Source organism: Euwallacea similis, chromosome 11, assembly GCF_039881205.1.
Source record: "Euwallacea similis isolate ESF13 chromosome 11, ESF131.1, whole genome shotgun sequence".
Taxonomy (NCBI): domain Eukaryota; kingdom Metazoa; phylum Arthropoda; class Insecta; order Coleoptera; family Curculionidae; genus Euwallacea; species Euwallacea similis.
In genome coordinates this window covers 2,821,368-2,835,261 of record NC_089619.1, presented here as the reverse complement: position 1 = coordinate 2,835,261, position 13,894 = coordinate 2,821,368, and the positions used below count along the sequence as shown (strand labels likewise).

The following is a 13,894-nucleotide window of genomic DNA, read 5'->3' as shown; positions in this document are numbered from 1 at the left end:
TTAGCAGATTATAATGATGTTTGATATATTTATGTTTAATAGTTTGTGAACAATGTATTTTCCCCATAATAGCGATGTGTTATAAAGAAACTACTTGTTTCAAATATAATGGGTAACATGTGTTACCTCTTATGAGCAAAAAATATCTACCGGCTTATTTACTGCCGAGCATATATCGATGTACATGGCGATTTCACAGCAGTAAGCCGTAGTTTACTTCCTTTTTCTGGTAAAAATAAATCTAAAAAATTACTTCATAGAAGTTGTTTTATTTAAACACAAATCCAGCCTTCTAATTGTATCTTCTTTACCCAATATTTCTATCATTTCTGCTACACTCGGTCCTTCCTGCAACAAAAGAGCATGTCTGTAAGAAACAAAACTAATAATAGCAAACCATTTTTCACAGAACTTTGGACTCGAAATTTGAAGTTTAATTAAGTACAAACTGCTAAAGGTAAATTGTCAATAAACAAACATATGTATGAAAAAGTTGAGTAGTTTTTACGAACCACCCACTGGATTCTAAGAGCCCAATAATCATTCGCGAACTGAGGACTCTTCACACAGGAGCAAAATTTTGGTATTTAAAACTTGGGACATCACGTAGATATAGTAAAATTAACAAAATACATCTTTTCAGTATTTTAGTTGTGCACAATATTAACTGTATTACCTTCAATCCACTTAGTATCACTCTCAAACTCTTCATAAAAAGACCATATTTCAAGCCGCGTTCATTACTTATCTGCCTCAGAAGCGCGTTCAATTCATCTTTGTTAATAGCTTCCATTTTACGAAGTCCTTCCTCAAGCACAGGTATGGCTATAGAAATATTGTCATCAACATTATAACTCGTAGGTAAAGTCCAAACAAATGCCAAACTGGGAGAAAATAAATCGGGCAACTTTTCTATCCTGTTTTGGCTCCAATCAAGTACTCTCCCGATGAACTCATCAGATAATTGAACTGAGTTTCCTGAGTTCCTATATAAAACAATGTTGGCTGAGAATAGAACTGATACTTTTAAAACTTACCATTTCACTAAAGAAATTTCACACGTACCTTATTTCAAAATGCTTCTTTGCTAACGCCCTAGTGTTTTCGATCAATCTCTGTCTTTCATCGTCATTTTTTAACTGTCTTTTAATTTCTAAACGATTAAACTCCAGCAATCTATCACCCATTAATTTGCCGGAATGAGAATTTATTTTAGACAAATCAAACTAAAAAACCAAATGGAAATAATGCTGAATAAGATAATCATTAATTAAGTTATTTGCACACACAGTGCAAGAAATTTGCTCTCTAAAACTCTAGACTAACCTGCTCACACAGCTCATCAATAGAATAACATTGTGGCTTTAAATGTCTCTCCTGATCCTTTTCGAAACCCCCTCCAGAATTAACAATAAAATTTAATAATGTTAGTGGAAATATGTAATTCTCTCGATAGCTACTAATTCTGATATCATTTTGCCTTTTGCTTAATTTGGTACCGTCTGCATTCATGAGAAGTGGTAAATGACCGTAAAGTGGAGGATCCCACCCAAAAGCCCTATAATATAACGCTAAGTTAATGTGTAAATTCTATTCCAACACAACATAAAATGTTAATTATTTACCTATAAAGAAGCAAATGTTTAGTCGTCGATATCTGCCACTCAACCCCTCTAAGAACATGACTAATTTCCATCAAATGATCATCGACTACATTGGCGAAATGATAAGTAGGGTAACCGTCAGATTTAAATATCACGGGATCCCCTTCATTCAGTGATACATTATAGCTAATCGGACCATATATCAAATCATGGAATGATTCTTCTTTATCACTGATCTACAACAATGTTCTGCTAAGACTTCCCAATGAATCATAATAATAACATACTTTAAATCGCACACAATAAGGTTCCCCAGTCCCCATCCTTCTTTCTACTTCCTTAGCAGATAAATGACGACATTTGTTATCATATTTTGGTATTTCTTGGGCACGATTTGCCTCTCTTTTAATCAACTGCATCCTTCGGTTTGTACAGAAACACGGATAAGCTGAGCCATTTTTTACTAGGATGTTTACATGGTCCCTGAAATTGGTAAATTATTTCTATAACAGTTAGAATCTTTACTACAACAATTATACCTACTCACTTATACACCGACAATCTTTGAGACTGAAAGTACGGGCCAAAAGAACCTCCCTGTATCGGTCCCTCATGGATTTCTATTCCGCTCCAGAGCAAGTCCTCCTGTAGTGCCTTTGTAGCCCCTTCGACTTTTCGAGATTGATCAGTATCTTCTATTCGTAATACGAAGATGCCGTTATGTTTTTTGGCAAAAAGAAAATTATAAAGGGCAGTCCTGAGTCCGCCCAAATGCAGAAATCCTAAGGGAAAACCGTTATTAGATTCAAAAATTTCATTAAAAGCAATGCTTTCAGATTTACAGTGATTTTGTTCAATTGGTTCAACAAAACACGTGTTCTGGAAAAAGTGTTGTAATTTGGGCTTGGAAGAACAATAAAGTTACTTATAATTTTATTTCATCAATTTACTTTGAAGGTATTTTCAGGCATTTCAGGATATATCCTGGGTATTTTGGTGCAGAAAAATTCATCAGTGATCTATCACTTGTTTTCAACCAAGGGATTGACTGATGATCATCAGAGATCAGTCAATCTGATCTAGATTGTGATGTTTAGAAAAACTCCAAAAAATTGAATTTACCTGAATACAAGAAAATTTTGAGGAATCAGTAAATTGAAGATGTCAGCAAAGAAGAATGGCTAAAACTAACCATTTACTTCCAAGTTGATCCATTTGAATACAATGGAAGGAATGAGACATGGGATAGAAGGAAGCATGCATTGAAAATGCAACACCTTCTCTGTTATATCCAGATTTTGAAGCCAAATTCCTGATGAAACTGATATTTACTTCTCATTATTGAATATACTGAATGTTGTTTTTAAAAACTCTACAAAATATTTGTAGTTGCACATACTGTATAAATCACAATGAATGAAACATTGTTAGTTCTATAGTGAGAATATCATGCTACAGAGCACCTTTGTGCTCTCAGCACGTCACTGAGCCGTGTTATAGGAGGGTTTACTGTAGTTATTAATTTCAATATAATTATGAAAATGAAACATGTATCTGTGGAAAGACTTATGTATGTGCTTCAACAAACTGCAACTACTCATTGAGCTGATGGCTTGGCAAATAGTTAACGAGAATGCCTACTAGAAAACAGTAGAAGTACACACCAACCTGTTGGGCTTGGGGCAAACCTCACCCTGACGCTCCTCATGCTGTAGTTCCGCAAGCCACTTCTTTCCAGGACTGTGGAATAACCACATGTCACCATTTTAGGCAATTTTAAAATCATATTGATATTATATGTAAATTATCGTTTTTATCTCAGCATTAGTGCTTCCTACTGTGTCCCCCTTTTGGTCCCATTCATCCCCTCCAATCAAGGCTCCAATCAAAGCTCTTCACTTTCCTTATTTCTTGCAATATTCTTCTTTGGTTATGTGTTATGTCGTCTTGTTGTATCTGATATTTGAACGATTAATTTATTTTTTCTTTAATGTTCACCTTTTACTTATTTTATTCAGATTTCAGTCGACTTTTGATTTGACAGCTGTGCTATGTTTTTGAGAGTTTTTTAGGTTAAGTCACTGAAACGAGAAAATCAGCCACAAAATAACATAAATCGGGCAAATGTTTCCTGTTTATTGATAAATTGCTAGTTAGGCGAACTTACTTTAAAATGGTAAGTAAAACTTCCCGTTTAAGAGCACCAAACTGTATCTGACTCGTTCTTGTCAGAGTTGATTGATTTCATAACCAAACATGGGCAAATTTCAACAAAATTTTTAGCACAAACTAAAGTCGTCTCAGCGGGAAAAAGTGAAGAAGTTCATATCTTTCACCCAAACCGGTGAGAACACGGCTATTTATTGTCTAATGCAGAATGACTGGAAACTAGACCTTGCCAGTGACAACTATTTCCAAAACCCAGATGCATATTACAAGGAGCCTCGGAGTGTGGATAAAAAAAAGCTAGAGGCACTGTACACTAGGTAAGCAACTGCAGTGCCCGTTGGCAATCTTACTTATATGCCTGTGAGATTGTCACACATTTTCTGTGCATTGGTTATGGCTAGTGCCTGCCTTGCGTTGAGGAACCATCCAAACACCAAAGTGTCATTGACATGCTTATGCCTTACCCCAACATTATTATTATTTCAGTGCCTATTCTCTACATAACAGTAATATGTATGATCTTTTAACCTCTTTCTTTTAATATTATCATGTCCAAATGGGAGCATGGAACAAGGTAGGAGGTCTTGTTTTTTATTAAAAAAAGGGCTGTACATAGAGTATCTCGAAATGGAATTGCTATGTTTAACAACATATTCTACATTAAAAAAAATAGTAATTTGCAGTATAAACAATATTAAAAAAATGCTTTATTACTGAAATATAGGTTGTTAATAATTGGCTAAAAAAACAAATTTACTAATTATTGCTAAACAGGCTGGAAACATTTGAACGAAATTTAGGAGCATTAACTGCCATGACAGAAGCACGTTTTGCAACAAAAAAGGTATTTCAGTAATCCTCAAAATAATATTTAAAAAAAAACAAGTCAACCTGAACTTTTGAAAAAATATATTTTTTCCCTTTTACACATATTCATTACATATGCAAAAGTAAATGTTTCTGTAAGTTTACCCTTATTTATATCATTTCCAGTCCAAAAGTAAGATGAATAGATGAAAAATAAACTTATCGATGCAAATGAGATACATTTATTTTGTAGACACAATTGATCTTTTGTTGACACACAGTTAAATATTCCACCAAATTAACCATGATTACAATTATCACCACAATGTTTTGTGTGTAGACTTTTCACAACTATTTTGGTGACTCTCATTAGAACACTTTTGGGATAATATTATCTAATAGAATCTCGTTCTTGTTCCAGGTATAAAGATCCAAATGAACCAGATAAAATCACAGTCGACGGTATAATGAAATTCCTTGATGATCTTGGACTCCCTCCAGAATCAAAATTAGTGTTAATAATAGCGTGGAAATTCAAAGCCGCCACGCAATGCGAATTCTCAAGAGATGAATTCATGAATGGCATGACAGAAATCGGTTGCGACAGCATTGACAAGCTTAAGCAAAGGTTACCGGCCTTGGAGAACGAGCTGCGAGATAGTTATAAGTTCAAAGACTTTTATCAGTTCACTTTTAACTTTGCGAAAAATCCGAACCAGAAGGGCTTAGATTTAGATATGGCAATAGCATACTGGAATATAGTGCTAAAAGGAAAATTCAAATTTTTGGAATTGTGGTGCACGTTTCTTCAGGTGAGTGACTTTCAATTGTATTAATTTTTATAACGTCTCTATATTTTGCAAATGGAAATTAGTTTGTATGCGTTTCTCGACATTTTTTGTGTTGATCGAGTTTGAGTAAAATCTTCAATGGGGAATTATTATTTCCTAACAGCAAGGTTTCCGATCATCATCAATGGCGTCCATGTAAGCAAACCACTGATGAAAATTCGAAACATCTTTACTAAAGAAATAGTAATTAGCCAAAAATTTGCCCAGTTTGTGAAAACAGTAGTTATCTAACTGAGATATCCCATGGTGACAACGAAATTTGACTACAAGTAAAGTGTTTTTGTTTTCAGGAAAATCACAAAAGGTCAATCCCAAAAGACACATGGAACCTACTCCTAGACTTCGCTCAACAAATATCAGACGACATGAGCAACTACGACGAAGAAGGCGCCTGGCCAGTGTTGATAGACGATTTCGTTGAATGGGCCTCGTCAAAAGCAAAGGAAAGCCAACCACACAGTACTAGCCACTTAGAATAACACTCCCTACACAACTCAGGTTGTTTTTGTAAATGTGATTGGCACCTCCATATTTCCTTGATTAATCCATGTTTAGTGTGAATACCATTTGCTACATAACAAGCTTCGGGTAAAATGTGTACATAAACAAAAAACATGGCTGCAAGTTTCAAGAGATTTAGAATAATTGCAGCTGGGATTGGCGTCCAATAGACATGTTTTCCTGCCGGTTAAGTCTTGATAAGTAGACTAATACGGCACAACAGAAGATATTGTTATTTTATTTGATGGGTATTATTTGCCAAAATATATGCAGTTCTTTACGATATCTGCATTTGCATTGAAATATTTTTTTAATTTTAGCGAGTGTTTTGGCTATTAATTATAACTACTTAATGACATAGCGATTGCAATACTTAAAAATCCATTCAGTTTTTGGAGAAATTAATAATCATCAGGATCATAATCATCCAGCCATTGATCAATGTGCATAAGTGTGGGCGTCAAAAAAGGACACATCACGTGTAGGAAGCTTTTTTATAAAATTTTTAGCTTTATCGCTCACTTTACACTTGCAGTGTCTTTTGCTAAAAATTTATAAATCAATGGGCCGATACATAATTATATCGGATGTCGCAATTTCTATGTCAATGGGCACCTATATTGCAACAGGTTGGAGTGTGTACCACAGCATTTTAAATTTGTTTCTTAACATTTTCTCTGGTTTGTGGTTTTTGATAAAAATTGTAGAAATATTTTAAGGTGATAAGTTTGTAAAACTATGTTGAATTTAATTGTCAACATAATAATAAGGAATTATGTACATATAGAGTGTGATTGAAAGTTGATTGTATTATACCTCTATTATGGTGGCGTATCATAAATTGCTTACTGCGGAATAAGTGTTGAAATTACATGAGTGTTGATATTGACAATCCGCAGTATTTTACGTAAATGTACGTAATCATGACTGGCCACAATGTTAATGTATAAGATTACTTTAATTACCAATAGGTTTCTTATTAATAATCGTAATGTAAATTTGTCTATAAGGAACGAAAAGCCTCCATAATAGAACCATTTTTGTCCGAGTTCTAGAGATAGATTTCCCTATTCTTTATTACTTTTACTGATAAGTTGTTTTGTATATATAATTATTTAATGTCACAGATAAATAATAAATTACTTTAGGCCTTGGTTAATTATTAGATAAGTGTAATTATTATAATACCTTTTTCAACTTTCGCAATGATTAACTACAGGACGACAAAAAAGCATATCAATTCAATTAAAAATTGGTGTGATTTTTAATAGAACCAGTCTAGCATGTTCGCAAGGTATCGTTCTCTAACGGGTTTGCAGTAATCATAACCCTGCCCTCCCCTTAAAGGTGGATTGTCACTATGCATTCCGTTTCAATACGAAATCTGTTCCGTAAATGAACCTGTGTACATTTGTCCTTTGCCTCTAATGTGGTGATATCGTTTTTAAAATAGGACGATAAATATTTAATAAAGGATAGGGTAAACAGTATCTTTCAGTCAAAGTTTAAAAAATGTTTAGGAAAATCATAATCATAAGATTTATTGCGGATGTCATGGATATGAGACACCCAACATTTAGAAAATCCCTTATAATATTTCCTGATACATAAAATGTATTCTAGAATATAAAAAACCGGTGCATCAAAAACCCAATCTGACGAAACTTCCTGCGGCACGATTCTCTTTATGATAACGCCAGAATAATTTTAAGGGAAACCTTTTGAATAGTGAAGTATACAACAACAAAATCTAACTCATATAGCTGTTGAAATGGGTAAAATTTTCCGAACGAAATGGCAAATACACTTGATACTATTTAATGTTCACCACTAGGAGAATTCTACAGAGTGTCGTAGTTAACTAACAAGAATTATTTATCATTTTTTTAACTCAAATCTTCATTAGTGCATATTTCTGGACTAAATGGTGGAACTCTACTGCATTTATTACACTACTGAGGGAATCCCATGATTATATTTGATGGAATCTTTTAAGCCCTGTTTACATGAGCTTAATGCTAATCGTTAATACTCGCTACTTGTACTATTTTTTTTGTCGGGAGTGTCTCGCTTCGCCATTAATTATTTTATACAGTGGGCTTAATTAGACAAATTATCTTTTTTTAATTATTTTATTTTATTTGTTAAAATTGTAACATGTTTATGTATAAATGTATTGCTGAACTTCATGCGAATTCATAGATTCTGATACGAATTCCTATCTCTGGATTTTCTCCTGTAGCGTTTCAAGTGCCTGAAAAATTCCTTTACAGACGTCTTCAATAAACATGGTGTTTGTAAATAGTTGGATGCTATACAACACATCATAGCGCAATTAATTAATTCCTATTAAAGTTTTTAAAGCCTCGAAGACCGATCGTTTTTTCAACTGTGTATTGAAAAACACTAAGGGGAAACTAAATTGTTGTCCTATCCAGTAGATTTTGGGGACAGTAGTAGGTAGGTGTTTCTGGTCGTTGAGGGGCACCTTTACTTTACACATATAACAATCTTGTTTACTGTTTTTAAGACCCCCACTTGAAAATTAAATTAGCGATTATTTTATGCGCAAAGTCGAACTATTTTTTCGCTTTCGAAGAATCGGTAAGATCTCTCATTGTTCTTGCCCAGTGCGGTCAGTAGTCCGTTGCCATGGGGAGCGTAAAAACTGTCTTCTTAGCAATTTTCGCCCTAGCCATCAGTAGTACCGAATCTGCGACCGATAGTAAAGTTGTGTGCTATTACAACAGTCAGGCCTTCAATAGACCAGGTTTGTCAAATTTTGATTCTTATTTTTTTACTGACCTGAATATCTATTAGATAAATAATCTATTTCTGGAACGTTTTTTGGATATTTTAATTATCTTCTATCGTGCCTTTTAAAACCCTGTGAGACGCCACAGTTTCTTGGTAAATTAAATTACAAATTTATATGTTTACATGAAATACCCAGATTTTTTCAGAATTTGCCTTTACTGCAGACTCTAAAAATTACGTTCTGGTCTGATTAAGCAGAAACGTATGCCCTTAATCAGCTAATTAAATTTGAAATTTACTTATTTACCCTGAAGAGTTCACTCAATATATGTAGGTATCCCCAGACATCTTCCGGCAGGTAAGTAGATATTCCAAAATGAGCACGCATGTATTAATAAACGCTATAAAAAATTATGGTATTAGTTTTTTTGTTACATTTACACATACAGAGTGGTTCAAATTTTAATTTCAAAAAATTAATAGGCAATAAGACTCACAAAAATGACCTGGAAAGTTCACATGAATTAAATTACTTTCGAAGGTTTATTGGCTGTTAAATGTTCCCGATTAAAACCTGAATTCCCCTGTATTGCATTACCTAAAATTTTATTTTTACGAATTAAAGTTTACCCCATCAACTATTAGCTCGAATAAACTCAAGAGCAGTGAACTTTTAGCTCATTGGGATATGGACTATAAGGGATTTTTTATTCCAAAATTGTCGACATGCAAATTGACTAAAAACATTCAAAACAGAGTAAAAAATATAGAATTTTAACGGGTTGTCTATCAGTTCCAATTTATTCCAATACAGCTTCGATTTCAGATGACTAACAGTTCATAAAAATATGTATTACCGCATTATCAGCAGTGTGACGGTAACCTTTTGCCTTCTTAGTAATCCCGCAATTTAAATAATTAGATCATGTTTATGTTCAGATACATAAATAATGTGTACACTATGAAGATATGATTTTTAGGATCGTCTATTATTGCACGTTTCATTAACGATTCAAATAGGAGAGTTCTCTGAATAAGGTGACAAAAAAATCAATAGACCTTTTTTGTTGTAAAACATTAAAAGAGTTCAAAAATAATAAAAACATTTAAAAAAACTGGTATTTTTTAGGCATAATTAATCATTCGGATCTAACCATTTAGTATCAATATTCATCGATTACATGATTATTAGGATACTAACAATAGCATAACTTAAAACGTTCACTACCATTGATTCATTTACCACATTGTGAGCAACCACATGATTTTAGAGTTTGTTAGTACGTATCAAAGAAAGTGTTAATTGAACACCCACTGTTGCAAACTTTGAACTTATTGTTCACAGCACTGTAGGTATCTCAGTTATTTACTCTTAGGTCCTTAATGTTCTTTCCAGGAAATGGAAAATTTGACTTGGCCTTCATCGACCCAGCGCTCCAATTCTGCACCCATCTAATATACGGCTATGCCGGAATCAAAGAGGAAAACAACAATATAATTCCTCTTGATGAGTCCCTGGATATCAATAAGCAGAACTACAAACATGTGACTGACTTGAAGCGAAGATTCCCAGGTTTAAGGGTGCTCTTGTCCGTGGGGGGCAATCAGGACATCTCTGGCGAGGACAGCGATAAGAATTTAAAGTACAGAACTTTGGTGAGAATTCTCTCCGGTGGCTTCATTTCGTATTATCAACTAGGGTGTGAATTTTAGTTAGAATCAGTGGAAACTCGTCTGTCCTTTGTCAATTCTGCCCATAATCTCGTAAAAACCTATGGTTTCGATGGACTCGACCTCGCTTGGGAATTCCCCGAAACAAAACCAAAAAAAATCCGTAACAAAATCTGTATGAACAAAATTATCTTTTGTGGTCACATTGTGATGTTAATTGGATGTTTTAGCTTCGTGGTTTGTCAACTTGAAACATAAAATTGTTGGCGAATCTGTAGTGGATGAGAAGGCTGAAGAACACAAGGAGCAGTTTATAGCTTTGGTCAGAGAGATCAAGAACGTCTTCAGGCACGACGGGCTCTTGCTCACAGTTTCACAGCTACCCAACGTAAACAGCACCGGTAGGCTCAGGGGTTCTGCAACATTAAATGGTTAAAATAAAATTTTTGTTACAGTGTACTTTGATCCTCGCCAACTCTCCCCAAACGTCGACTTTGTCACTCTTCAGGCTTTTGATTATCGCACCCCGGAGCGCAATCCTAAAGAGCTGGACTTCCCAGCACCTTTATACGAGCTCCTGGACCGAAAACATGACGAGAATGTTGATTATCAAGTTAGATACTGGTAAGTCGGTACTTGCAGAGGAGCCAATATTTACCAAACCATCTGACTCTTTAAGAAGTTGATGAGGAAACCAGGTAGGGGACATCATCACTACCTTATACACTTCAGTGTATCGAAAAAATTGCCTTATTAATATGGTAATTATGTTCCTAAATATGTACGAACCATCGAGAGAACAAGTTTGCTACAATGACCTTTCTTTCAAGACATAAATAAGGAATTCACGGTCGGTGCTTGTAAATGCTCAAGGTTAATTTATATGCAAATCACGATTAGAACTTGTTAAAGTGAAGAAATGTATCAATCTATGTTTATGTAAATCTGGCCCTGTACTAGTTAGCCTCATAACTCGAACAAAACGTAAAATATAACGCATATGAAACTTGATTGGGATATCAAGGGCTACTACAAAACAAAACCTTTCTGAGAGCGAAAGCCATTTTCACCAAAGATGTCTGATATTATGGCAATGAAAGGGCTGGGATTCTTACTGCAGCCCTATTCAGTAGGTAGAATTGATGAATCCAATCACTGAGAAAATCATGTTTCGAGAATAAAATCTATTGACCTATGCATTTACTAAGACGATAGTGGTTAAAACACATGAGCGCGCATGCGCCCACCCAGCCACGCCCACCTCCACCCTTGGTACTACGAAAGTTGACGTCACAGGCATTCAGTGTTTCTCCTGGTAAACCTCCAGAAGTACATATTTTCAAGCTGATTAAAGGCACAAACTACGACACAATTTCCGATACCAATAAAACTTCGCTTGAGATGGAAAGGCTGTTGGTTATTTTTTGCACAAATCAGTGTGCTCGAGACTGGAAACTCAGGGTGGCAAATTGGTTAGTCTCGCGGGCCATTTTACAAATCCTCGAATTTCGCTAACATCGTCGAAACACGCCATTTTTTTCTTTCTTTTCTTCACTTCGAGCCGGACCTATATACATCGTTTTTTGATCCTTTGAGCCGGATTTGCAACATTTTTTTTAGCTTCATTTCCTTCTCTCAGGTTGAGTCATGGTTTACCAGCCAACAAGCTCATTCTGGGTATTCCGACCTTTGGCCGCGCATGGAAATTGAATGAAGATTCCGGGCTCACCGGTGTTCCTCCACTAGAAACGGACGGTCCAGCGGATCCTAGTCAATATACTAACGTGGCTGGCTTGCTAAGCTATCCCGAAATTTGCAACAAAATCGCCAATGCGAAGGAAATTCAGGCCGGATATCTTGGAAAACTAAGGAAGGTTAACGACCCCACTAAAAGATACGGTGAGGATTCTCCATTTGTCTCACATTTATTTATTCTCACAGAGAGTTCTAACTATATGAATACAATGATGAGATGAATATAACAGTTGAGTAAAGACAATTTGCTTCCTTAACGCAATTTACTCAATTTAGTCCCAATCAAACATTTTCTTCTTTCAGAACAAGAATATGAGTATTGGAATGTTAGCGATGTTACTAATAGATATGGTAGGTAGTCTTGTAACTAACAGTCACGCCAGTACTCTGGAATGTATTGAATTAGATCAGTGAGCACTCTCTGAATTAACTCTCTTGAGATTTTCAAATGTAGGGGAATCTGCATGGAAATCGCAGATAATCTTTTCTAATTTACGTAAAAAGGCCTTCAACAAATGCACTTGGTTCGACTTTTTCCTCTCAATCACCATTAGTTCTCTAAGATACTTCCCGCAAGTGCACAAGATTTCCTACTTAATTTTTTTCCAGGTTCTTACGCCTTCCGTCTTCCCGATTCCAATGGAGAGAATGGTATCTGGGTAGGATTCGAGGATCCAGACACTGCTGGCAATAAAGCTAGTTATGCCAAAGCTAAAGGGCTCGGAGGAATCGCCTTACTCGATATCACCTTGGACGACTTCAGGGGAACATGCACAAGTGACCATTTCCCCCTGCTGAGAGCTTCGAAATACAGATTGTAACAAAGATTAAAGTTAATTCAAGCGATTTAGGTTAAGAGTTCGTCGTACGACTTGTGCTTTAGAGTGTACTTTAGTGTCCGCTTAACACATTAAGAATTTTCAATAAATACTTTATATAAATAACTGTGGGTTTTTATGGTCATAATCAAGGCAAATTGAGTGTGGTTGTAAGACAGTTGAATAACGGATCAATAATTACATGTAGAATAAGTCATTACTCACCTAGTGAAGTAATCGGCCGTAATATTACCATCATCCCCGTTGTTTTGTTGGTGGTCGCAATGGAAATGGATGTGAAATGGAACGTTAATTTATACTATTATTCAAGAGGCATTGTCCTTTTGTGTTTTGGATTTAATTCATACGTAATTTAAGTAAGTTTATTACAATTTTGAGAAATATAGTTAAATTTAGTAGTGGAAAAAAGTGTATACAGGTATCACCAGTTTAAGTCTTGCTGAATTGAACTTAAGTTCTGAACACAACGCCGTCAAGAAAATTGGGACATTCCATTTGAAATAAACAAGATATTGTCGTTTGAAACCATGCAAATTCGGAGGCGTGTTTGGAGGGTTGTGGAAGACTTTTCCTCAAATTCAAATACGTCAAAGCGTAGTTTATTAGGTCCTCTCTTAGTCCTAAAAGGCTGATTCCAAAATTTGCAGTAATTAGGGAACAATACGAATTTCCGTGAGACTTTGCAGGTCAAACATATCAAATTTTGCGGAATAATTCGAAAACGGTAAATTTTAAAGATAAGACACCTTACATAAACAGACCTTAAAATTTTATGAGAAGTCTAAAAATGCTAAAAAAATTGGAGGGTTCCGTTTAAAATAAGAAAGTTTATGTCACGTGCAGGGCAACAGATCATGCACGAAGAGGGCGAGGACATTTTTAAATTCTACTCCTAAAATGAAGGGGGATCCCTATTTAAATATTTTTTTAATGTCAAAAA

The 13,894-nt window shown here is 35.1% G+C and overlaps 3 protein-coding genes across 5 annotated transcripts; 2 read left to right on the top strand and 1 right to left on the bottom strand.

Moving 5' to 3' along the window:
- Positions 1–228: 228 nt before the first annotated feature.
- Positions 229–3,398, bottom strand: GluRS-m (putative glutamate--tRNA ligase, mitochondrial). Of its 2 annotated transcripts, none has more exons than XM_066394885.1 (8): positions 3,273–3,398; positions 2,148–2,386; positions 1,892–2,087; positions 1,626–1,840; positions 1,327–1,558; positions 1,066–1,226; positions 677–986; positions 229–348 (listed from the first exon to the last, which is right to left on the bottom strand). In XM_066394885.1, the coding sequence occupies exons 2-8, from the start codon at positions 2,216–2,218 to the stop codon at positions 250–252; spliced, it is 1,284 nt and encodes a 427-aa protein (XP_066250982.1). In that variant the 5' UTR covers positions 2,219–2,386; positions 3,273–3,398; the 3' UTR covers positions 229–249. The 2 variants fall into 2 exon arrangements, with proteins under 2 accessions (XP_066250982.1, XP_066250980.1); XM_066394883.1 differs by having other exon boundaries at positions 2,152–2,386; positions 3,273–3,392.
- Positions 3,399–3,647: 249 nt separating this feature from the next.
- Positions 3,648–7,138, top strand: SCCRO (defective in cullin neddylation 1 domain containing SCCRO). Its single transcript, XM_066394886.1, has 4 exons — positions 3,648–3,780; positions 3,888–4,090; positions 5,002–5,392; positions 5,722–7,138. Exons 1-4 carry the CDS (start codon positions 3,778–3,780, stop codon positions 5,908–5,910), a joined length of 786 nt encoding a protein of 261 aa, XP_066250983.1. The 5' UTR covers positions 3,648–3,777; the 3' UTR covers positions 5,911–7,138.
- A 1,382-nt stretch (positions 7,139–8,520) lies between these two features.
- Idgf4 (Imaginal disc growth factor 4) lies at positions 8,521–13,059 on the top strand. 2 transcript variants are annotated; one of them, XM_066395066.1, is made up of 8 exons: positions 8,521–8,702; positions 10,086–10,345; positions 10,403–10,535; positions 10,591–10,761; positions 10,816–10,984; positions 12,000–12,259; positions 12,419–12,466; positions 12,725–13,059. In XM_066395066.1, the coding sequence occupies exons 1-8, from the start codon at positions 8,585–8,587 to the stop codon at positions 12,934–12,936; spliced, it is 1,371 nt and encodes a 456-aa protein (XP_066251163.1). In that variant the 5' UTR covers positions 8,521–8,584; the 3' UTR covers positions 12,937–13,059. The 2 variants fall into 2 exon arrangements, with proteins under 2 accessions (XP_066251163.1, XP_066251164.1); XM_066395067.1 differs by lacking the exon at positions 12,419–12,466 and having other exon boundaries at positions 8,522–8,702.
- The last annotated feature ends 835 nt before the right edge of the window (positions 13,060–13,894 follow it).